The sequence below is a fragment of the Athene cunicularia genome, assembly GCF_003259725.1.
Source record: "Athene cunicularia isolate RWA chromosome 2 unlocalized genomic scaffold, athCun1 chr2_part2, whole genome shotgun sequence".
Lineage (NCBI taxonomy): Eukaryota > Metazoa > Chordata > Aves > Strigiformes > Strigidae > Athene > Athene cunicularia.
The window spans coordinates 2,317,947-2,341,711 of record NW_020799096.1 but is presented as its reverse complement, the minus strand read 5'-3'; the positions used below and the strand labels follow the sequence as shown (position 1 = coordinate 2,341,711).

Here is a 23,765-nt window from a genome sequence, read left to right as displayed (position 1 = left end):
CTTTGTTTCACACCACGGTTGCAGTGAGGGGGCAACGAAGAAGCTACATCCTATATCTATAAACTTTTCTGCAACCTATTCATAACTGACTAAGGCATCGTAATTTGACAGTATTTGTTTTGCTTAAGATACAATGAGCTGAGAAAGTATTGCTGCACTCTCCCAAGGGATGCTAATGTTCATGAAGTTTTCAGAAATTGTTATGGAACACTGGTAATTTATGACATTGAATTCCAATTATTATTCTTAGAATTAGGAAACAAAATTATTCTAGGATCACGGAGTTTCTAGTCATTAGCGGATTCAAACAATTGATTTCACTGGCCATTTAGTAATGACCCTTGCCTCACCCCTAGAAGAAGACAAAATCCTTGAACTCCCCACTTACATGGTAGGAACATCAGAGCAATCATTGTTGGCTGCATATGAACAAAGCTCCCTCGTCAGTTATGCCAGCTCCTTACAGGTGAGTTAAACATAAGTGATGTACATTTTAAATACATCGATTTCCTTGAAAGTGAATAGTTAAATGTTCTGAAGCATCATCAGATCAGCTTTACATATATGGCATACTGTCTTACGGTATTAAAAAATATAAATCTTTAAACTACATTAATTAAAAAGTGTGCTTTTCCTTGTTTAGGAATAATGCAGTTGTCTGTCCCTGCAACTGAACTGAAAAAGAAAAATAGCATTGTCGGTGGGAACAGCAGAGAAAAGTAGCCTGGTGCTTAATTTGGATCAAATATTCATCGTGAGATTACTAATTAAATTGCTCTTTTAAAGCTATTGTACTATTTTTGATAGGTCAAAGGAAACTAAACCAGAGAGACTGATTGTTTTTCTTTTTCCCAAATTAAAGTAACAGTGAGCATCAAGAGCTAGCTCATGTCACAGACTAATACGAACTGAATATATAATTCCTTTGGAGCTAAATAAAAATATACTCCTCCTTTGCAAAGATTCTACTTTTCTATCAGGAATATCACTAAAGGAGCCAAAGAAAAGTTATGGGCACACAGGACAAGGAATCTATTTTTATTATTTATGTGGTACTCGTACTTTACAAAAAATAATTAGAATAATATTACTACTATTACTTCACTAAATAATGACACTGTATTTTAGATTATGGTATTTAAGCATTTGCTTAATGTTAAAAATGGCCATTAAATGCTCTGCTGTACTGGTTCCAATATACCTCTGAGGTATTCAATCCGGGATGACCTCTCCTAAGAACAGCTACATCATGTCACACTAAAGGTCCATCCAGCTTTCCATCTTTCTTTGGCTCAAGACAATGGTGGATGCCTAGGGAAAGGTACAACACCAGGGCAAGATAGTAATACTCCCCACGGATGTTTTCTGAACACTCAGAGACCTGTACCTCAAACACTCTGTGATCCAGAAGGGTCAATACATATAATATCCTGGGTATGGTTTTCCTCCTTGGATTTGTCAGTCCCTTTGTGAATCATGTAAAATCCTAATGTTTGTAGTGTCCCGTGGCAAGGAGTTCCCACGTCTAATTATTATTGTGTGAGGAAATATTTTTGCAGTTACCTCTGCTAAAGGTGACTGAAAATTAAAAGATGCTTTCAGAAAGTGTTCATCTGTAGTAAAATTACATTTTGGGCAATTATAATCTATCTTCCTACATTTCTCTAGTAATTTCATGATACTCAGCTGGCTTTAAGTTCTCCATATGCTGTTGAACTCTGTATCGTACAGCACTGTAAGTCAGCAGCAAGTAAACCTGTTTGTATTTAAAAAATAGCTTCAGAGTACTTAGGGATCAAAACTATAGCTTAAAAATACAAAACTGCAGCTATTATATTGCTAACAGCCAAGAAATCTCATGGGCTGCATTATCATAAACATACTTTACATTCATATCTTATAATTCATACTGAACTTGAGAATCTGGTATGTTTCAGGGAGCTTTTGTGTGTGGAAAAATAAAAATACTTATTAATCTACACTTTGCACAATGTATGATTAAGTTAATATACTACCCTGAAAACACTTTCACAGTAGAAATCGTATTTTTTTAGCATTTAAATTTTTCCACACTAAAATAAAACCTGAAAGCGTGCCAATGAAATTTTTTTTCATGTATTCATCCATCCCAGACAAAAGCAAAACAGCAGCATCACACTGAGTGATTTTCATTTCCACTCAAAATTTGAATTCCAACAAGTTTTAGTATAAATTTGTATTTAAAATACATTATTGAGCATCAGCAACTGAAGAAAGGGATTTTGATTCCAAAAGTTCTGTGCACAGCCGGGCTAATAAACCCACCTCCAGACTGTTTGTCTCTGATGCCTGATGAAATTAAAGTTGATTTGATGAGGAAGTGGTATGGCTAGACTTTATCTCTTTTCTTGAAAACATGAGCATCCTGAAGGTGACTCCTCAACCTATGGGCGACGCTTAGAACAGGGAACAGGATAAGCTCTGGCTCAACAATATGAACTATGTTTTTGAACCTCATGAAGCTGTTTCTGCCCTCGTGCCCTTGTTCTCCTCCAGATGTGTACTAGTATCCCTTTGCCCTACCCCCCCGCCCGAAGTCAGGGACTGTTCAGTTACTACTGGTTTACTTTTCTGTAAAATCGACCAATATTGAGGAAAAAACCCTACTGTTAGAGTTAAGAACATCAGCATTTAAGAACTCTGCTATAGCTATGCTGCTTCTGCAAAGATGTATGAGTCATTTGTGCCTCTGAGGTGCCATTCTGGATGTGCTCGTATGCTCTGGGTGAAGGAGATCCAAAAATTAATTCAGAATGTAGAAAATTGAAAATTTAAAAGGAAAAGAAAACAACTCCAAGAAGCCTAAGGGGTAAAAAGGGTGAAAAAGTGAAAATCAGTGAAGACAAAATATTGTTAGCTATATATGATAGATTTTAAAATAACATACCCTTCCTTTACAATCTAGTATTCTTCTATGTTATGCTTGTAAAGTGTCTTTCTTCCTGCCTTCTCTATTTCAAAGGTATAGGGATGTCAGTGTTTTGAAAGGTGAGTATTTTCACAGTGGTCCCTGATAACAGGGATGCAATGGAGCCTGAGATAAGTGCACTAGTCCTGCAGTGTTGCAAATGCAAAAATCTGGCTTAGTCAACTGTCAATAAATATTGACCTTTTAATGACAGTTACATTGTTTCCCAGATGTATAGTATTTTACATACTTTAAAAATTGCAAAGCAGTACTCCAGTAATTACTAATTCATGAGATGTTACACCAGGCAGTAGTTCTTATTGCTACTGTGTCCATTTGATTTGAACCAAGTATCTTTGTAGCAAAAGATTTCTTTAAATTTTTATTGGAACAGGAGAAGAATTAATATAATATAAATATGAATAAGTCAAAATGCATTTAACTGGTTTTCAAAAGAGGGGAAACGCTGCACGTAAATACCAAGTATTGTTTGCAAGAGCTAGCTTTGCTGGAGCGTATCTTTTCTATAAATTGTAGATGCAGGTGCAGGGAGTAGTATAACCATGAGGTTAAAACCACAAAAATACCTCAACCAATACATACGTAATAGGTTTGCTATTGGAAAGGCAACAATATCAATTTTAGATTTATACCTGGTAAACTTACTCTGTCTAAGTGAGTCTGAAATCACTTCTGTTTACTGCTATGCAGATCAGCTTAATGTTGAATACTGGCGCTACGTATGCCTATCTTTCACAAATGCAGATGTACAAAGAGTAAGATAGTGCAGCAGAGAAACAACAGGTTTCCATACACTGTACGAAATTAATAAATATTATTAAATATACACATAATATAAATTATCAAATATATATGTAATAGTACCCATGTCATTATTTGTATTAAGAATAAATATAACTATTATTCTTCTTAAATATTATTAAAAATTAAACAAAATCACCCAGAAAACACAAGCAAAGAAAACCACACATGCTCAATTTAAAAGTTATTTATATTGTCCTTTCTGGCAGTGTAATGGACTTCCTCCATTTTACAAAACCAAACACAACCTAAGATGTCTCCCAAATGCCACTTCAGCTCAGTTTAACCTACGCCAGCTCAGGATCCTAGATAATCTGGAATAACTATCTTGGGCAAAAAAGTGGAATAGATCCAAGTACTGAACAGAATAACACGATATTTTTTATTTTTATCTGGCTGCAGCCATGGAGACTGTGAAGTTTGCAGAAGGCTCCCAGAAATGTCAAGGACAGTAGCTACAGGGGTTTCAGTGGTATCTGTAAGCCATGACGATGGTTAGGAGTGCAATCAGCTCTCTGAGCTCCTACTGACTGGATCCCTCTGCCTCTCTGCCCCTTACAACTTTCACAGGGGTCTTAACATTCCAAGGAAAAGTAAAAGTTTAAATACTTGTGAGTACAGAAATACAGGCTTAGGTAGGCTAAACTTTATAAGTGACTCTCCTGCTCCCTGCCCTCATCCATGAAAATCAAGAGTATGTAAACTATATTTCCTATAAAACCACTCCCATGTTCTGATATGTGGCTTGATGTCATAGACATGTTTAGTAATCTGTACCACCAATGGCCATTTTTATTATTATTATTAATTACTATCATACTGAATATCATCCTATGTAATTAATAATTCCAATTAAGTAAATTATTTATGAACTAAGGCACAACTCGCTAGATTGGATTATCAGATGGATTTCCCTGGCGTGCGGAGTGTGAGTGAGCAGGCATCAACCCCTCTGCTTCTCTGCATGGCTGGGCTCAGTACAAGGGGGAGTCGAATGGGCTGCAGACAGAGAGAAAGAAGCAGACAGGGGTGCAGGATGCCTTGGCTCTGGTATTGTTTACCATAAACATATATAGCAAAATAAAAATGTTTCTTACAAATGGGTGGAGTCACATCTTTTACAGAGGAACCATGACTCTCTCTTATGTCTGGACCTGCTACAGGAGCAGAGCAACAAACCACAACAGCTCCTTTAGGATAGGTTGTAAAATTATATCTAAGGATTCATCACTAGTATGACCAGGAAAATTTTTTGCACTGGGAAACCTTCATGCCCCATCTCAGAGGCAGTCTTATGACTCTGGGTGCAGGGAGGGTTACAACTGATAACCCTTTGTGAACTAAGACTTCCTCATCTTATTTTCAACCACTGGGGTCCTTTCTAAAGCATACCTATAAATTCCATCGGGCTCCTGGGGTTTGAGATTTTTGAAACTGTCAAAAAAATTTCAAAATTCAACTTTCAGTTTGGCGATAAGTATGAGTAAACATAACTTGAGCTTAATGGTGGTTTTCATCTAGTAATGGCTATTTGAGTTCCCCTAGGAGCTCCTCTCTATCTATGTTTTCAAAGCTCCTATCCCTTTTGGCTGCCTTCATGTCATGAAAAGTGTTTTCTCTGTTCATTTACAGACTGCTGTGCAAAAAGCAGCCTCTGGAAATGGCTGGTGTGCAGCATATCGCAGTCTACAAATCCGACACAAAAAGATACCATTACACTTTTTTAAAGCTCCAGGCAGCCCTGCTATTTGCATCTGCTCCTTGCAAAATCTGATGCTCTTCAAACTGAGAAGTTAAAGGTCTGCAGTGCTACCTGATGATAATGGGCAGATATTTCCTATTACCTAGTTGGTTACCTTAACTGGGTACTCTCTGGCACTGATAGGTGGTATCAGAAGTACTACCCTGGTGACTCTGCCCACAGAAATGTCACTTGGGAGGAGGCACAGAGAGCAACGGGTATGGGAAGGGGATGCATAACGAAAACATTATGCAAAGCCTCTTGTTCACAGGGTCAAATAGGTCTGTGCTCAATTCAGAGAATGCCGAGTGGACTCAGTGGGCTTTGGCCCCTTTGCCATGTGAGAGCTGCGTGCAGCACAGACCCTCGCAGTGGCAGCACGAAGGCTGGAGAACTGCAGAAGGCACCGTTGCAGGGGCTCCACTTGCTGATCCCACTGCTTGCTGTCTCTCCCCCAAGGATGGTCTCTGTCTAAAAGCTGCAGGAGAGCTCTTACTGTTCAATTTATTTCAGTATACGTGATAATTTAATTTTCCATCAAATATAACAGGGAATATGTGTATTTGTCCTAGCTATTTCTACCCACAATGTGTATTTATTCATTACCCACTCAGCTATCTGTCTTTAATTAGTTCCTCAGCTGAGTACTTCAAGCTGTGCTGTGCACGTCTGGAATGTTTCTTGTTTTACTAATGAATTTAATTTCAGGAAGCTCCTTGATCATAGCTCAGTCACTATGAACTACTGACTCTTCATGTGTAAATAAAAGGGAAGAGATGTGGAGGGCCCCAGGCTTGCTTTCTGTGGTAAGTGATGATGTTTACTTGCCAAAGTCTCTTCAAGAGAGTGAGTACAACTAGGAAAGAGGAGATGAGGAACAAGGTGGAGAGATAAATCTACAGCATAAACCACCATTTCTCTAAAGATCTCAAGGGAAAGGTCTAGTCTAATCATTCTTTCTTCCATGCATATTTAATACAGTCATCAGAGCCCAGAAAAATAAATTTTGCAGGTGGACTCTGGAAACATCTGAATATTATTTATGAATAATTTTGCTTTTCACATATTGAGCTCACAGAGGAAAAAAATTTGTGTGGCAAATCATGGAGTAATTTCCTTATTTTAATGCATGGTACTGCATAGCATAAGGCTGATAAGAACTGAGGCTTATAGCCTTGCATGTTATGTTTTCTTTCAACATCAGAAAGTATTTGTTGGAGGCAGTACACTCTTGTTTCGTTCTGATAAATCACTAAGCGCATATGTAATTTCCTAGTGTATTTGGGTCTTTCTTGGTTTGGGGTTTTGCTCATTTATTTGTGGATGTGAGTGGAGATTGCTAGCCTGAACCCTGGATCCCTAGCAGTAGCTCTGTGGTTAATTACAAGGGAATGGAAATACTTGAGATGGTCTTCAGGTCAATTCTAAGCTTGGCCATGTAGAAGCACAATGATTATCTTTTAGCACCTGAGGAATCTAAATGGAATGAAGGACTATGGTCGGGTTTCTACACAAGGATGGATCTGGTACTTGGGAAAGTCTAGCAGGATGATTAGTAAATGGAACACATTTTACAGAAAATGCATTAGAAGAGTTTGGCTAGGTCAGTTTAGATAAAACATTGAGAGGAGACAAGATGACGCTTCATGAATACATTTTGGAAGTAGTGATTAGGAAGCAAGACATAGTTATGCAAAAGATTAATATAGGTACAAGATTAAAAGGATATAGACTGGACATGAGTTTGTGCTGATTGCAAATTAGAAGATGTTTTCTATCTACCTGAGGAGAGACAGACTGGTATATTTTTGCAGACAGGAGACTTACACAGTGGGATTTTGACAAGTTCATGGAAGTGATTCCAGGAGAATTGATGGAGATAAATAATGTAGCTCCTGATACACATCCTTAGGTCTCTGGTTTGTTGGTGTGCCCACAAGAGGTCGAAAAGAGATTGGATTACTGTTTACAATATACGTCGCATTGCTTCCACACTACTGAGGATCAGGAAGGAACCAGGGTTATTTTTGTGTTGGTATTCCCATCCTTTGGATAATATAGATTTGTGATTCCTAGGCAGATGCAAACAAATCATGCTGAGGTCTCTAAGCTGGCTGGCTATGTGGTTGGGGCAGCAGTTAGAGAGAACTGTCATATATGCGAAGACAATTTCTGTGTCGTTTGGGCTACTTCATCAGTAATAGTTAGTTTTCTGTTAGCAGGATTGTCCTGTACAACCCAGAAGGAAGGGCCTGACTTACAGATCTTGATTCTTGACAACCAATTGGCACGTGATCTCTGCCCTTTTCCTGATTCACAAAGGATCATATATTTAACATGCATTCGTGAACTGAAGCATGTGATGTATGAGTAGAGTCTGAGGAAACTGGGTTTGCTTATTCTAAGAAATGCTCAGAGGGGAGATAATTGCTTTCTTCACTGCCTGATGGGTAGTTCTGGATAAGAGAAATCCAGGCTCTTCTCAGAGATGCAAAGCAAAAGATCAAGAGACAACAGTCACAAACTGCAACACAGAAAATTCCCATTGGATATAAGAAAAATATTTTCACAATTACAGTGGTAAAGCACTGGAACAGGTAGTCCAGAGAGACAGCAGAAACTACGTCCTCAGAAATTTTTCATAAAATGAATAGAAAAGGTCCTAAGGACCTTGATTTGGGTTTGAAATTAGTCCTGCTTTGAGCAGGAGAATGGACTGAATGACCACACCTCCATAGGTTCCCATCAAGCTAAATTAACTTACAATTCTAAGCCCTATTCTTCCAGCTGAGCTCAGAAGTACTTGCAAAACATCTTAAATTTTCTGATCTTTTAATGACCTGCTCTGGATGGTGAGAAAGATACAAAGCAATTTGCAACTACAGAATGAAATGTGTTGGTTTTTTTTTTTCCTGTGTCAACATCCAACAGATTTTCTGACTGGAAGTTGGGATATTCTCTGCTTTTGAAATATTGCTTTATTGTTGTGTTTGATATTGCTGGCTTCTATATGTCCTCTTTGAATAACTGGTAGTTTCCCCCCCCCATATCCTTTGGAAAATATTTTTAGTACAATGCAAAAGAATTCTATCAACTAAGGGCTAAAAAGAAAGAGCTACAATAATGAAAGTTTACATATTTTTATTATTTAAAGGTCCAAACAGTTCATGGATTAAAGCTGAGTGAAGCACTGCTTCTTGTCGTCATGGGAAGTTTTTAAGTCTCTAACAATGACACACCTATCTCTTGAACTGACGCCTTCAGATACTGGTTTCCATTTTTCTCAAATCCTGCCTATTGCTTTAAGCATCATAATTTTCTTTGGTTGGATCTTAGACTAATACAGATTTTCTGAGGATAGCTGCAATGCACTGTATGGGAATTTTTTTATTTAATAACTGACTGTCCTTATGGGATCCCAAAGTTACCTTATGATATTACAGAGGACAATCAGATTAGCCACCTGAAATACAGCGTGTGTACAGAGAACAGGAGAGAGCTGTCTCTGCATGGTGATATACAGAGATGAACTTCAGAATACAGATGGGTAGAATATCAGTTCACCGCGCTATAATTTAAGCAGGACTGAAGCTACTGGAAGAATGCTTACCTTTAGTTTACAAAAGCAGAAGTTCACAAGTCTCTACCTCAACACAGGGAAAAACTTTGTGTTTAAATAAAGGAAAGAAGGAATGTCCCTCCCATGAAGCAAATATTTAATTTAGTTGCATATTTTCTAATAAAACCTTGTCATTGTTATGAAGCTTTGAAAGAAAATGAGAGTTTGTTGAAACTGTTCATGAAATGTAACTACACTGAGCTGACTGTTTTGTAAATTTTACTGTGATTTGGACATTTTAAAAGTCTTTTAGTTCAAACCCTATTTATTTTTAAAATATAATTATACAGTGATGAAAAGGCTCTTTGTAAAATACTGAAAGTCAAAGTCACAATAATGTCCTTCCATCAGTGGGAACTGTCCTTTATAACCAATGTGTTCTGTTTTATATAACTTATGTTTTTCATTGTTGGTATGGCAAGTTTTTTTGACATTTTTCTCTCCTTTTGAGATGGGAAATAGAAGTATTTATTGGCAAAATTTCATCTCTACCATGTATTTGGAAGCATTTTGACTTTCCTGGAGGAGATCCTTCCAACTATGGATCGAGTTTATTTCTGCCTGCATCTGAAATATGAAGATACAAGAAAAGTTCATAACAATAAATCATTTTAAATTTAACCTTGTCATAGCTAATCTAAAATATATGATAGTCAAGTGAACGGAACACAGATACATGAACTGTGTTATGTGTCTAATAACTGTTTTACACGGATTTAGTTTCTCAGTTTTCAGAAGCAGAACTATTTGCAGTGATAAGGCAAAAGTTTTCCATCCACAGGGCTTCATAAAACCAAGGGTAAATAATAAAATACAGATCCAGTTTGTATGTTGGAAATTGATCAATGAAAGAAAAGACTGAAGAGGAGATTTTGAAACCATAATTCACTATTGCCTCTCTTTCCATAACTGCTTCCTTGAAAGCAGTTCTTATAAAAAGTCTTGCTCTTCTGAATCAGACCAAATCAGATATGCAGATGGTTCTTCACAAATTGTTGAAATACAGGCATAAAAAATGTTAGAATTTGCTGCTTAATATTGTAAAGCTGAAAGGTTCATGATTCTGCAAGCTTAGCTAAGAGTTTCGAAGTACAGATTACTCTAAGCTCCTAACAGTAAATGGATAGGACTGCCTTGAATTGCTTTAATGAGAGAAAAAAAAATAAAATTATAAAGTAAAGGATTTTCTACTCATCTCCTTTTAATTCTATCTGAGCTGATTCAAAGTTAAAACCTTGACTAAAATTATCAGCATTTCCAAATTTCTTCCTTATTTGCCTATTTGTCTTAAAGGACCAAGTAGGCACCTCACAAAAGATAAGTATTGAGCACAGAAGGGGAGTTCCTCTGAAAACTGCTCTATAGATATGGAATTTATAAGACTTCACAGGTTGCAATTTTAATTTGGAACCCAGCATATTCAAACCTAGAAATTTAATAGCGGAAGTTCTTCATGGCATCATCAATCAAAAAGGGGGTGAATAGACAATCCTTCATATTTCTTTTATTCTGGACCTTTTCCCCCTACTTTTGCAATTTTTTCCATAGAAGACAAAGGTCAGAAAAAACGCATTAAAGAATAGATTAAAGAAATAGGAGGTTAATTCTTCATATTGTATCTATTCTACATCTCTCAAGCTATTGTTATATTTCCTTTCCCCAGTTCATAATTCTAATCACTTGCTCAAAATGCATAACTTTGCAACCCTGTTTTAAGAGGTACTAAAGCTGTTTCTTTGGGGACCACATCATAGATATACTTAAAAATCTAAAATGAGCTGCTTCTTCTTTGAAAGAAGGATCAGGATAAATTCTTTAGAAAATCCTGGTAAGCACTGAGTGGAACGTGATATACACACCAAATATTGTGTATACATACATGTAATAGGATTTGGCAGGAGTGTTTTGCACAGAAGCTGTCAGAATTCAGCCCAACAATTAAAGGACGGGGAGTTTGAGGGATGAGAAATCATTATGAAGTGCAGCTGTGACTGTGGAATACATATCTGATCTTCCTTTTTATTCAACCACTGGATAGAAAAAGTTCAGCTATTTTAAAATCTTAGATTGACATAATTAGATTTAACTTTTCCTAGTGCAGAGATCAATGGTGCAAGCTTAATAAGCATTGAGGGTCCCCAGATTCTTCTTTATTAGTTTCTCCACCTTGGTGGTTGGTCATTTCTTAGTGCTCCTGAGTTACTTTGTGTTGTGTGTCAGGTGCTGCAAGGTTAGACGAGCTCCTTTATAACTGGATATCCCCCATCCTGCTGCCATTCACTTATCTATGTCTAAATGAGACCGAATTTGCATAACTTACAAATAGCGATGAACAAGACTGACCTCCCTCTACCTCACCTTCAATCATTTTTTGCCTTTTTCTGTTCTTTCTGCTCTTTAAATGTCAGTCAGTGCTGCAGGAATACACAGGCCAAAAGTATTAAAGTGAGAAAGAGTTCCACCTAAAAAATGAATATAGATAACTTCCTCCATTTTATACCTAATTTCTGAGATTATTCAGCTTTATGGGGTGAAATTTAAAGGTGACTGTAAATCTGTGCACGTAACTGACAGGTTTCCAGCAACTTCTCATTCCCCAGTTTAGTCGCAGGTTCTCCTTGTTCCTTATTGCTTTTCTGACATCTCCTTCTCATCACTTTCCTAGACACCATAGGAATAGGTTAATCTTGTCATTCTTGGATTTTGTACCCTGCACAATTGCTTTTCTTACTTTGCTATAGGTAAGTGATAAGATACTAATATGCATTACAATCACATAGATAGTAAAATGTTTGAAATTATAATTAAAGCATAACTAACAGGATTTGAGTTTAATAGGAACAGCTACTGTATGTCATCTATCAGACTAACGACTCTTTGCTTAAATTCCCTAGGAATTTAGAGACAATACTTCACATGAAATGCTTCAGATACTTCTTTTTTGTATTAAAGAAGATAAAATTAACCTATAATATAATCATAATGATGAGGGGAATTTGAATAAAATTAGCTCTTAATTGCATTTGAATTCTATATCTCTGAAACATAAAGCTCATAACTCCCCTATGGGATTTCACATTTTTTTTTCTTTTACTATCAGTTGGAGAATTGATCATGGGTATTGATTGCCATATGTTTTCATTACTTCAGAAAATACATAAAGAGAGTAAAATTTATTAGTGCTTTACATTTCAAATGAATTGCCTTCTGTAGTTTATACCAACAGACACTTTTAGGGAGAATTGAATGCATGTGAGAAGTAATTAATAGTAGGCAGGCCCATTCCTATCTTAAACCATCTGATTTACATTTCATGAAGAATCTGGGAAGTGTGGAGATGTAAAGTGTGGAACTGTGTTATTCCTTATACCTTAATTCAATACATGTGTAAAAGAGATGTGGCTTTGATTTTAAAAGACAGTAAAGATTGCACAGAAGAAGTATCGGGCAGGAACGTATACAGTAAAGATGACAAAGATAAAATGTATTTCCCCTCAGAAGAGATACTCAGAGAATACTCCTTTCTTGTCCTTAAGGAAAAGTCTCCGGCAACGTAAATTGTTTTGATAATGAAAATACACATTAAATGACAGTGTAATCAATAATACTTTCATACACCACCAGTTACAGGGAAAAGTGTCATAAGTCTCACTCTTCTGAACCATACAGTCAGACTCTATCAGACCTTGGCAAAGCTTGAAAGGATTAAAAAGAAGGGGTCAAACTACATCAAGCATCAATGCTTGCTGTTAAAAGGATCTCTCTTCTGTATCTTCTAACAAGATCACTCCCTTAGAAAGGTTTTTCTGTGTTTTTTTTTGTTTGTTTGGGTTTTTGTTTTGTTTTGGTTTTTTACCTTGGATTACTGACTTGTGTATGGCACAACCTGTATGGGGCGCTGGTTTTCCCACTATGCCAGAATTATAATTTTCACTCTGTTTTTCCTTTATTCTCTTGCACTATTTGCAGGCATCCTGCTCCTTCAGTCAGACATAAAAAGACTTGTCTTTCTAGGAGGATGTCTATATTTTATGTGATCTGTATTTCCACCTGCTCTGTGATATGAGTGGCACTCATGGGTAGGGTTTGCTTCCAGAAAGGAAACAGAACAAAACCTGGCAGTGAGTGGGATATATTAGAGCAGTGGTTCTCAACCTGTCCATAGACTTACGGACTCCTGGGGGGCCACGATGTCATCACTGGAGGTCTGCAAAGGCTCAAAACAGGGGTGGGGAACATCCAGCCTGGAAACATTTGGTCTGACCTGCTGCAAGCACTGCACCTCCTTTCCCCACAGACCCTCCCCTCAATGGACCTCTCATACTCAAGCATCCCCCCAACCCCCTGCCTCCCCTGACGTGCTAGTATGGTTGGTGGGTTCCACTTTAAATAGGTGGTTTTTCTCTTAAAGACATTTCCTTAACCCAACAGCTCTCTTTAGGGCCATAACAGAACTGAAGTCTATTCCTCCAAATGGTGGTCCTGGACCCGTAAACAAAAATATATGGTGTCTGAATACAAACAAGGGGGGAGGTGAGAAGAATTATAAAAACTTTTCATCAAATTTTAATGTAAAAATTGGCATCAAATTAAGAATTAGCACATTAATATACCATACAATGGGACATTTGAGCAAGAAGAGTTTTGATGTTATTGTTTTAAATTCATGTGGAAACACTGCAATAAAGATTATAGTAAGTGTGTGCATTAGCAGATTAATTTATTTCCCCTTCTCTCCATATTTGAAGACCCTTCACGAGGAAAGTGGAATAAATATTTGATGCAGTCTAGTGCTTTATATATCTTGAGTTAGGTCTTGGTGGTCCATGGCCACAAAAGGTATTTAAAGGGGACCCGTGGTGAAGGAAATGTTGAGAACCTCTGCATTAGAGAATATTCATATATGACCTATGAGTCAATAGGATGTTAGAAGTGGGTCACTTTACAAGTATTTATTCCATTAATACACTTCTATGCAAAGTTTGAAATAAAAAAGAAGTTTATGCCCATGTTATAAACCTCAGAAAAAGGTTTTTTACAGTAGAAATGTTGACAGCTTATAATGAGTGCATGAACACAGAAATCATTAATCTTACCAATTCCTTGTTGGGCTTTTGAGATTATATAAAAGAAACCTTACATTCAGGGTGGTGTGTAGAAAGAGCTCTCAATGAGCCTTACAGTGCTTTAGAGAATATTTCCTCCCAATTTTCTATGCCAAAATGTCTCCTGTTGTACAAATGCAAAGGACTAAGAGAAAAGCGCCTAGAACGAGTAGTGCAGATTAAGTATTATCACAAAGAAAGAAAATATTTTTTTTGAAGTAATTCCAGTCATACATGTTCAAATGCTGTCCACACTGCCTGCTGCTCCCAAAACCTCAAGACAATTCCAAGCTGATTTGCAATTCCACAGACGTTAGGTCTTCTCATTTTGGTACTGTCCGCGATGGATCATCTAAGGTAGAGCTTATCTTGTGGAAAACTCACATAGGTGTAAATTAGAAATTAAACCCAAAGGGTTTTGGTTTATGACATCAGAGAACTACTTTTGAGTGTAATTTCAGTACTTCTGAAAATTGGTCATAAATGAAAAGGATGACCAAACTACCAGCCAAAAAGCCAGCACCTGGAGCACTTTGCTGCTTAGGAAGAATGTGAACACGTTAAGAGAGTCCATGAGAGGACATACTCTATCCTATGTTCACCTTTAAATCTCTGCATATTTCAGTGTGAGAGAGAAATGCCTTAAATTTATGCGAACAATGGGAGTTTTCCAGATCCTGTTTTCAGGTCAGGCAAACTTTTATTCACACGGCCAGAAATGTCCTATACTTGTATGAGACAACCAGCCACAGTCTGGGATTCCTGGGAGGTTACAAAAGGAAGAGTTCTCTTAGAAACATAAAGGCACTGCAGGAGGACATACCAGCACCTCTCACTGGAGAAAACATTTCCACACAAATACTAAAATAAATTCTAGTTCAAGTTAAGAATAAAAGCAAATTATGCAGTATAAAATAGGGTTAAAGGTGAAGAGAAAGAGACTTAACCATGGGAAATGACGTTATATGAATCAGGTATTAAACAACAGCAAAAGCAGATTTGTTTACCTAGAAAGTTTTAGAAAGATGACCTAGAGTGTCATTTTTTTCTCTTAGGCCTCTGAGGAAAACAACTGCATATGAAGAATAATCAAGCAAAATAATTAAGTAAACTGGATGATCCCTATCCAAATCCTAAGTGGACACTGTTATTTTATCACCTTCAACAAAATCCACCGAAAAATTCAACTGAGTCTGAAAATAATAGGTTTTGGTTTTCAGGCTGTTTTTATTGAAATGAAACTTTTCTTTCTCCTGCTTTGCTGGTAGCATCGGAATGACTGTGATAAACAGTGAGCACAATGTCCTGACGTTCTTTGGATGAATCTGTATTCTACTTGAGTTGCATGATGTACAACACAGTGCAACAGATAAAGACATGGGGTAAGAGCTGTGGAAATTCAGCGGACAAATTTTTATGTTTACTGAAGGCAGCCTCGTTTACTGGTGAAAAAAAGTTAAACTTTAGGTGGATCAAATTTTGAGCTGTTTTTACACTACTGAATTTATCATGATTGGAAATTCATAAGAGACCGGTTAAAAAAGAAATTTACATAGATATCACTAGTAATACAAGCAAAAAGTAGGGAAAGAGAAAAATCTAGAGATTTTTATTAGTTTTCTACCCTGAATATCAGAGAAGTGATTAACACCTCAAATGGGGATTGCCTAAATCCCATCAAATAAGCTTCCAGTGGAATTACTGCTTCAGAACTTTGAAAAAACAATTTTTTTCATTTTTCACATTTAATTATAGATTTAAGAGGCCAGCCACAAGCACTCAGGCTTAATGTTTTTTTGATGTTAATTTTCATTTGATAGAGTATTTTCAATTCCAGTAACCTGTAAGACAAGTTACTATACTACTGGATAAGATACAGCAGGAGTAATTGCTTCTACTGAAATTCCAGTTGGATCTTTTACCAATTCAAACTGTTTTTTTTCTGGGATACTCTCCAGCTTAACTTACCTATGCATGTAAGAGTAACATTACTGTTGTTCTGACTGAGTTAACACACTGAATGTCCTACTAGAGAACTGATGTTGTTATAGTTTTCATATGTAACTGAAAACTGCACTGTAAGGCAGGGTTTTTTTTCCTCAAACTTGGATGGTACCATAGAAAATCAAGTTCAGGATGTTGAAACTGTCCTCAATTTGGAATGTATACATGCATATCATAGAATCACAGAATACCGGGTTGGAAAGGACCTCAGGGATCATCTGGTCCAACCTTTTTTGGCAAAAGCACAGTCTAGACAAGACGGCCCAGCACCTGGTCCATCCGAATCTTAAAGATTTCCAATGTTGGGGCATCCACCACTTCCCTGGGGAGAGTATCCCAATAACTGATTGTTCCCATTGTGAAAAATGTTCCTCTTGTGTTCAGTTGGAATCTTCCCAGCAGTAACTTGTACCTGTTACCCCTCATCTTTTCCATGTGACTCCTTGTAAAAAGGGAGTCTCCACCTTCTTTGTAGCCACCCTTTAAATACTGGACCATGGCAATAAGGTCTCCCCTAAGCCTTCTCGTCTCAATGCTGAACAAATCCAGTTCTCTCATCCTTTCCTCACATGACAGGCTTTCCAGCCCCTTGATCACCTTTGTGGCCCTCCTCTGGACCCTCTCCAGCCTCTCCACACCTGTTTTGCATAGCAGAGACCAAAACTGAACACAGTATCCAGGTGTGGCCTGACAAGTGCTGAATAGAGTGAGACAATGACTTCTTTATCTCTACTTGTTGCCCTTGTTGATGCAGCCCATCACCCTATGGTCTTTCTTTGCCACTCTTCACTCATGCTGAGCTCATTGTTCCCCAGGTCCCTTTCTGAAGAGCTGCTCTCGAGCTGGGTAGATCCCAGCCTGTGCTGCGCTCCTGAATTATGTTTTCCCAGGTGCCAAACTTAACATTTGTCCTTGTTGAATGTCATAAGGTTCTTGTTAGCCCACTCTTCCAGCCTGTCCAGGTCTTCCTGTAGGGTGGCTCTTCCTTCCGAAGTGTCCACTTCCCCACTCAGTTTGGTATCATCAGGGTACACTTGCTCCCATCATCCAGATCACTTGTGAAGATATTACACGGCATTGGGCTCAAGATCGATCCCTGAGGCACCCTACTTGTGACAGGTTTCCAGTTTCAAAAGAAGCTGTTTCCCACCACCCTCTGAGTGCAGCCTCTCAGCCAGTTGCCCACCACCCACAAACCACTTGTCTTACATATGAAACAGTGAATTTATTTTTCATGGCAAGTAACAGTTCTGAGTCACCAACCTGTAGACGAGGTGCATAGAAGTACTTCAGGAATACAAAAACACACCTTACCAAGGATATCAGCCTGTAAGGATTGACTCTGGCAGTGGCTGTCTGTTTTAAACATCCATAGCCTGCTTTTAATACAAACCCAGAGTCACAAAAAACGCCCATGTCCACATCACTGTCTGATTAAATAAGTCAACTCTACTGGAACATTCTAAAAGGAAGTACAAGAGTAAAGCCAAAAGTGATATTTAGAAGTGAAAGAAACAAAGCACCAAGTCATGAAAAGAGTACAGTCAAAATCACTGAATAAAAGAACTCAAGGTATATTTCCCCTGAGAATACACATGCAGAGTCACCTGCACACATGCACAAAACAAATCACCTGCACACATGCACAAAAAACCCCCAAACTTGATGTAAGAAGTGAGTTTTGATTTGTTCCTGAACTTCTGTCATTTGTCAAGGAGATTTTTGTCTGTCACTGCAGATGCTACACGAACAGTGGTGATACGGGTCTTCATGAAAGCTTAGCTTAGAGAGAACCACAGTCAATGCAGCTGCTTCCTCCTCCACATTTTGAGGATTAAAGATAATAGAAGTAAAACACAAAAAATGATTCATAGCTCAGAAATCTGAGTCTAAAGTCTCACTGGGAGGGTATAAACTGTACACTGGAAGAGATGTAAAAACATAAATCTGATCAGTGTAAAAAAATCTACCCCTTCAATTCTGACTTTGCTATAGCAGAAACGGGAAAAAAGGAAAATAGGCTCAAGGAGAAAGGCAAATCTAAAGCAGAATAGTCAGTCTGTTCCCCTCTGGGTTTATAAAGAGCAGACTCAAATCAAAATCCTTGAAAGTCCTTGGGAAAAGGATACTCTTAGCAGGTTACAAATATAGGAGCTTTGAGAACATCAGTATTTTCCTAAGGGAAATGAGAAGACAGTCTTGAAAAGGTGCCAAAAGTCACAAAAGTAATTTTGATTCAATATGATTATTGATGAAATCTCTGTAGCGATAGCCCCAACATAGTAAGCTAAGCTCTTCAGTTTGGTTTCAGAAGAAATTACCAGATCCATTTTCACAGCCTTGATCGACCACCTCAGTCTGAGTTTAGACAGAAAAATAAATGCCCAATATACTTGTGTCTTTCTCCAAAGGGAGAAGGCTCGAGGTACTCCTTTGCATTACAGTAGAATAACATAAAAATATGGACAAGTCTTTCTATTACTGGTTGGACATGGCCAAATACAGTGGGGATGAGGAGTCTAGGTGCTACTGAATCAGTACAACTGTAATAGGTTTGTAAAGGGATTTTAATCAGTGTCTCAAACACATTTGAAGAGTAAAGCTGATTAATTAGTGGGTTTATGTTGGCCCTTTTTTCTAGATCCTGCAGAGAATACGGTCACTTGAGAAAAATAAGAGTGGTTTCCTTATCCAATATTACTATAGAGTCTCAGGACTAGTGAATGTCAAAGTTGCATAGATACCTGTTTTCCATGTTTCCATTTCAGCTTAGAGGATCTTGAGAATCTGCTGATAAACTGCCATTGCCATTCTGTAAGTACAGCGCTCATACAGCAGTGGCCAGGAAGGACAGCTTTGCTTTAAGTCTGGGTAGACTTGACATTTGTTCAAAATCTTTGCTTGATCTGTGAAAGCAATACAACGCCAAAAACCCCACTGAATCCATATCCTAGTTATGCACCTGTTCTCTATAAAATTGGACAAGTCTGCTCTCCTGGTAGGTCACCAATTTGAAAAATCATGAAATATTTAGAAAGCATTCCTCAGTGCTAAAATAGCAAATGGAAAAGAGACATCCTGGATATTTTATCCAAGGTACAAGACAGGCCCTAGGCAAGATTTATGGGATTTTTGCCACAATGACCAGATGAGTCTTCATCATTCTGGTAAAACACAGAAGCTCAAGCAGATCTTTAGAGGGGTAACAAAGTTCCTTTTAGCTGACTGCTTTTCAGGATGCAAATAGTGTTTTGTGAGATGCAGTTAAATATGAAAAATACTTCTGGAACACAAAGATGGATAATCATGCATGGCCAAATTTTCTGATTTTATTTCCTACAATAGCCACGTCCAAGTTTGCTCAGAGCAGACTTAATCAGATCATAAATCAGGGGAACAGAAAAATGAAATTGTAATTTGTGGGACCAAAATAAAATCTATATTTCTGAAAGAAGAATCTAGTGATTTTTGCAACATCAGAACAATTACAATTCTGCAATAAGTGTACTACATTCCTAATGTTCTTTGGTTTGTGTTGAACAAACAGCAAATAGTGTAAGAATGGTTAATTGTTGTGGCCCCAATTGATTAACTGATTCTTTAAGAATTTGATGGGTATGGGGGGAAGGGAACTGCATGAGATAATCCATATCTGCTTTCTTTAACCCTCCTTGCCCTCGAATAGCAATCTTTCAGCTGACTCTTCTTATGAACTGCCAAGGACAGCAGCTCTGCTGTATATAGTGTTATAGTTCTCAGGTACTGCTGTGACCGGGCCTAGGGGACATGTTAGTGTCTCTAGATGTTAAACAGAAGTAGCTGTGAAGTGGGTGGCAATTTACATTTTTATTCTGATGTGAGAATATGGCCCTTTATGTGCTGCAAAATATCACCGGACTATGGGTTGATCCATCACATGCCATGGACAACTCAGGGCAATATAAGGTAAGTTCTCACAGTACTGGCAGGCTCTACAATCACAATGAAAAATCTTTCTAAATAGGTAAAATCATATTTGATTAGTTGGGCACTCTTACCTTTTCTACCTTCCTTCCAACCAGACCAAAAATCTGTATTTCTTTGTCAGTCTTCATATCTCTAACTGAATTTCATTTACCGCCTTCAGAAATTATATAATGATAACTACATACAATGGAACTTTGTGTGCTCTGATGAGAGCGGACATTTTTAGTATTAATAAAGTTGGTTTTGATGCACGTAATACATCAAGAATGGTTTTTTTTTTTTTTTTTTTTTTTTTTTTTTTTTTTTTAATCCCTTTCCACAAATTCAGCACTTTGGATCTTCGTTCCCTTTAGAACAAAAGCACATTCTGAAACTTCGGAATTTTCCCCAGGACAGAAACCTTGTTTTCCACAAACTCTAATCCATGTGGGACAGTACTGGTCTGGGGTACAGCAGTTGTTGTATTTGGTCTAGTAAGAATATGAAGGAGAATGCTTAGTAAATGCACTGGGAATACAACACAAGAGCTTTCGCTAACTGCAAAGGGACTAGGGTTGATATTGTCTCCTGTGAGAAAATTTATACCAGCTTTTTGATAATAATATATTGTCATGGAAATAAATACAAACTTATTCATAGGCAAAGTTTTTTTAAAACTACAAATCACGCCTGTAAAGTTCAAATAGAAAATTCAATTAATCGGGATGTTAGGAATACACCAGTTCAGATTCCCAAATGGCTGTGTCGCTCCGTCACACTAAATAAAGGCTACTATCTGCTCAAATGAGGTTTCATTTATACTGATATTTAGAAATGGATCCACTTGAGAGACTGATATTTCTAGCAGCACTAGGATTCAGATTATGAGGAAAACAGGCGCAAGAAAGATGTTATCGTTATTTCTTAGCCATAAATTTTAAGAGCCTATTATGAAAATGTTTGTCAAACACTGCTGAGAAACAAGCAAACACAAACTGACCTATGATCAGCCAAACACTACAAATAACAAGCACCAAAGAGGTGATGTGAAATTTTGCAACCATCCCATGATATTTGTTTCTGCTCATTAGGCATCAGATTCATTAACAAAAGCTGGAAAGATCATTTGCACAATTCAGAAAGACCATGAACAGAAAAAGAGGCTAAGCACATTCAGTTGAATCAGTTGAGCAATGGCCGAGGGTTTTGAGGCACCAGACTGGGACCCAGAAAACTCTCTTTTGTACTTGTCCTGCCTGATGGATGACCCTGAGTATGCGATTTCCTCTCAGTTGGGATTAATTACTTTAGCTTATGGCAGGGATAACGATACTGACCTCCCTTGTCAAGTACTTGGAAACATGCAGATGGAAAGCATGTAGCTGCAAAAGGACAGAGAAGGAAGGAAGGACAAACAGTACTCATCCTTGTTGTGCCATGTTAGACGCTGGTTAGAACCAGGTTGTTCAGCCTGCAGGTACTATGTCCACCCATTTAATATTTTTCCATCATTGCAATCTCATAGGCTGATGTACAGTACACTTTGCCAGCATCTGAGGATGGATTTTGTATTCCTTATAGACCATGCAAATATTAGTTATTGTAAATTAAATCAGGCAACCTTTCCCTACTGCACCAGTTGTAACAAAATGGCCTTCTAATACAGAGGACAAGCATAATGCATGTGCCAACTGCATAAAGTTTCTGAAGGGTGGTTTAAAAGTTGCTCTGCCTTCCACAGTGGATTTCACCTTCTGTAATATAAAATAGATTGAAGGAAGAATACAATCCTCCCCACTGCATCCCAGCTTTTTTGTGTGTGTGAAGTGGAAACTTATCCATTATACTGATTTATTCTATCACCTACTGATCAAACTGGAGGACGTACACCTCCTATCAGCGCTTTGCCTGGAAATCAGAGACTACTACAAAAACCTCAACATTTTACATGGAAACATCTAGACCTGATATGGTTAACACTTGATAACAATCTTGTCAAACTTTATACACCTGTAAACAGAGTTTACAGCGTTAAGTTTTGCCATCATGCAACTCTTTATATCCTATAAACACAGTTTACAGTAATATGCATAGCAATGATAAGGACATCAACAAGAGCACTCAGCAGAAGCACAGATGTTGAGAGATGTTCTTATGCAATCCGTATTACTGCTTATATCTACATAAACTTAGTTGAATAATCAAAGTTGCCACATTTACCATAAAATAAAGACAAATATCATATTTTAAATGCAAAGATGAGCCATTATCTGTGCAATTTCATAGACTAAATTCAAATCACATCACGCTTTCATAGAAAAAAGTCTCAGAGTAAACAGCCATTTCTCTAAATTTGCACGGGGTGTCTAAAAAGTTACCAATTTCCAATTTGCCTTCTATCCAGGAGTAAGTGGAAGAAAACCAGCAAACTTACGATCTCCTTGACAACGCACTGGACCCACAGATATCTTGGCTTCAGACCCAGGCCGGTCAACATCTCCAACCACTACCTGACTCACTGGTAGGTGCTCTTTGTATGACAACATCCCAGTATCTTTTCTCCTGAATTACAGAGAGAGAAAAAAAGAAAGCAATTGTGAAATATATTAAAATAATTTCCTTGATCATTATTATTGTTCAATGAACTAAGCACCAAAAGTCTAGGTATTCAGCAATGATACCAGTACAGCGTTACCGTCTAAAAACCTGTCTCAAATGGCATCAGTTTGAGTAATAACACTGCCTGTTTACTGGAAAACAGATGGGCAGCAGCTACTGTCACCCAGGAACACAGTAGCAGCTTGCTTTGTGGCCAGTCCTGGACTCAGCTGGGCTTGTGTGGGTCTCCCTGCTTTTCAGACTGACCAGCTCCATACTAGAGGGTAACACTTTGCTGTTCATCTCCTTGCTAATGTTTTCTGAGAGTGAAAAAAGTCCTAATGCTTCCTAAAAGTGTATCTTTTTTTTGCCCTAGTTGCTGCTAGTTATTATCCTAATAATACAACGCTTGCACACAAAGGAAACAGGTCTTCTTTTATATTTAATGTTTTCAGTATTATATTTAAAAAAAAGAGAATTTAAAGACTAATTATCTGAAAAGACTTGTCATCTTAGTACTGTCATTTTTAATGTTAAGTGCCTAAATCCAGAAAAACTAAACTTTAGAATCTGACTATGGGTATGCAGCTAACCCCCCATTTTAGTCAGTAAGATCACCAAAATTCAATTTGTAGTCATGCCTAAAAGCTCCTAATTTCAAATGCAGTGAGTAACCTGGTGCATTTTTCATGCCTGGACCAAATCATTACACACAGTTACAACCTTTTTCCTTTATCGTTTCAAGAGACTAATCCTGTTGAGTGCTGTTTCTTCCAAATAGAAAATAAAATAAATGAAATTTAATTAGGTACCTTATCTCTCAGGTACTTTTCTTTTCTTTTTTTTTTTGACATAAACACAAGGAAGGCCAAAACCATCCACACAGTAAAAAACGCACTATACATATTGTTAGGACTATACTTTTTGACACAAGACAAAGTAAGAGGAAGCAAAACAAAGCCATTTATCTTTCCCCCCCCCCCC

The 23,765-nt window shown here is 37.6% G+C and overlaps 1 protein-coding gene across 2 annotated transcripts in view; it reads right to left on the bottom strand.

Annotated features, from left to right (window-relative positions):
* Nucleotides 1-23,765, bottom strand: part of CNTNAP2 (contactin associated protein like 2) — a 1,177,736-nt gene that overhangs the window by 172,344 nt on the left and 981,627 nt on the right. For both annotated transcript variants that reach the window (XM_026844012.1, XM_026844013.1), the window contains exon 15: nucleotides 22,618-22,745. In XM_026844012.1, the coding sequence (XP_026699813.1) occupies nucleotides 22,618-22,745 (128 nt within the window). The remainder of the gene's footprint in view (nucleotides 1-22,617; nucleotides 22,746-23,765) is intronic.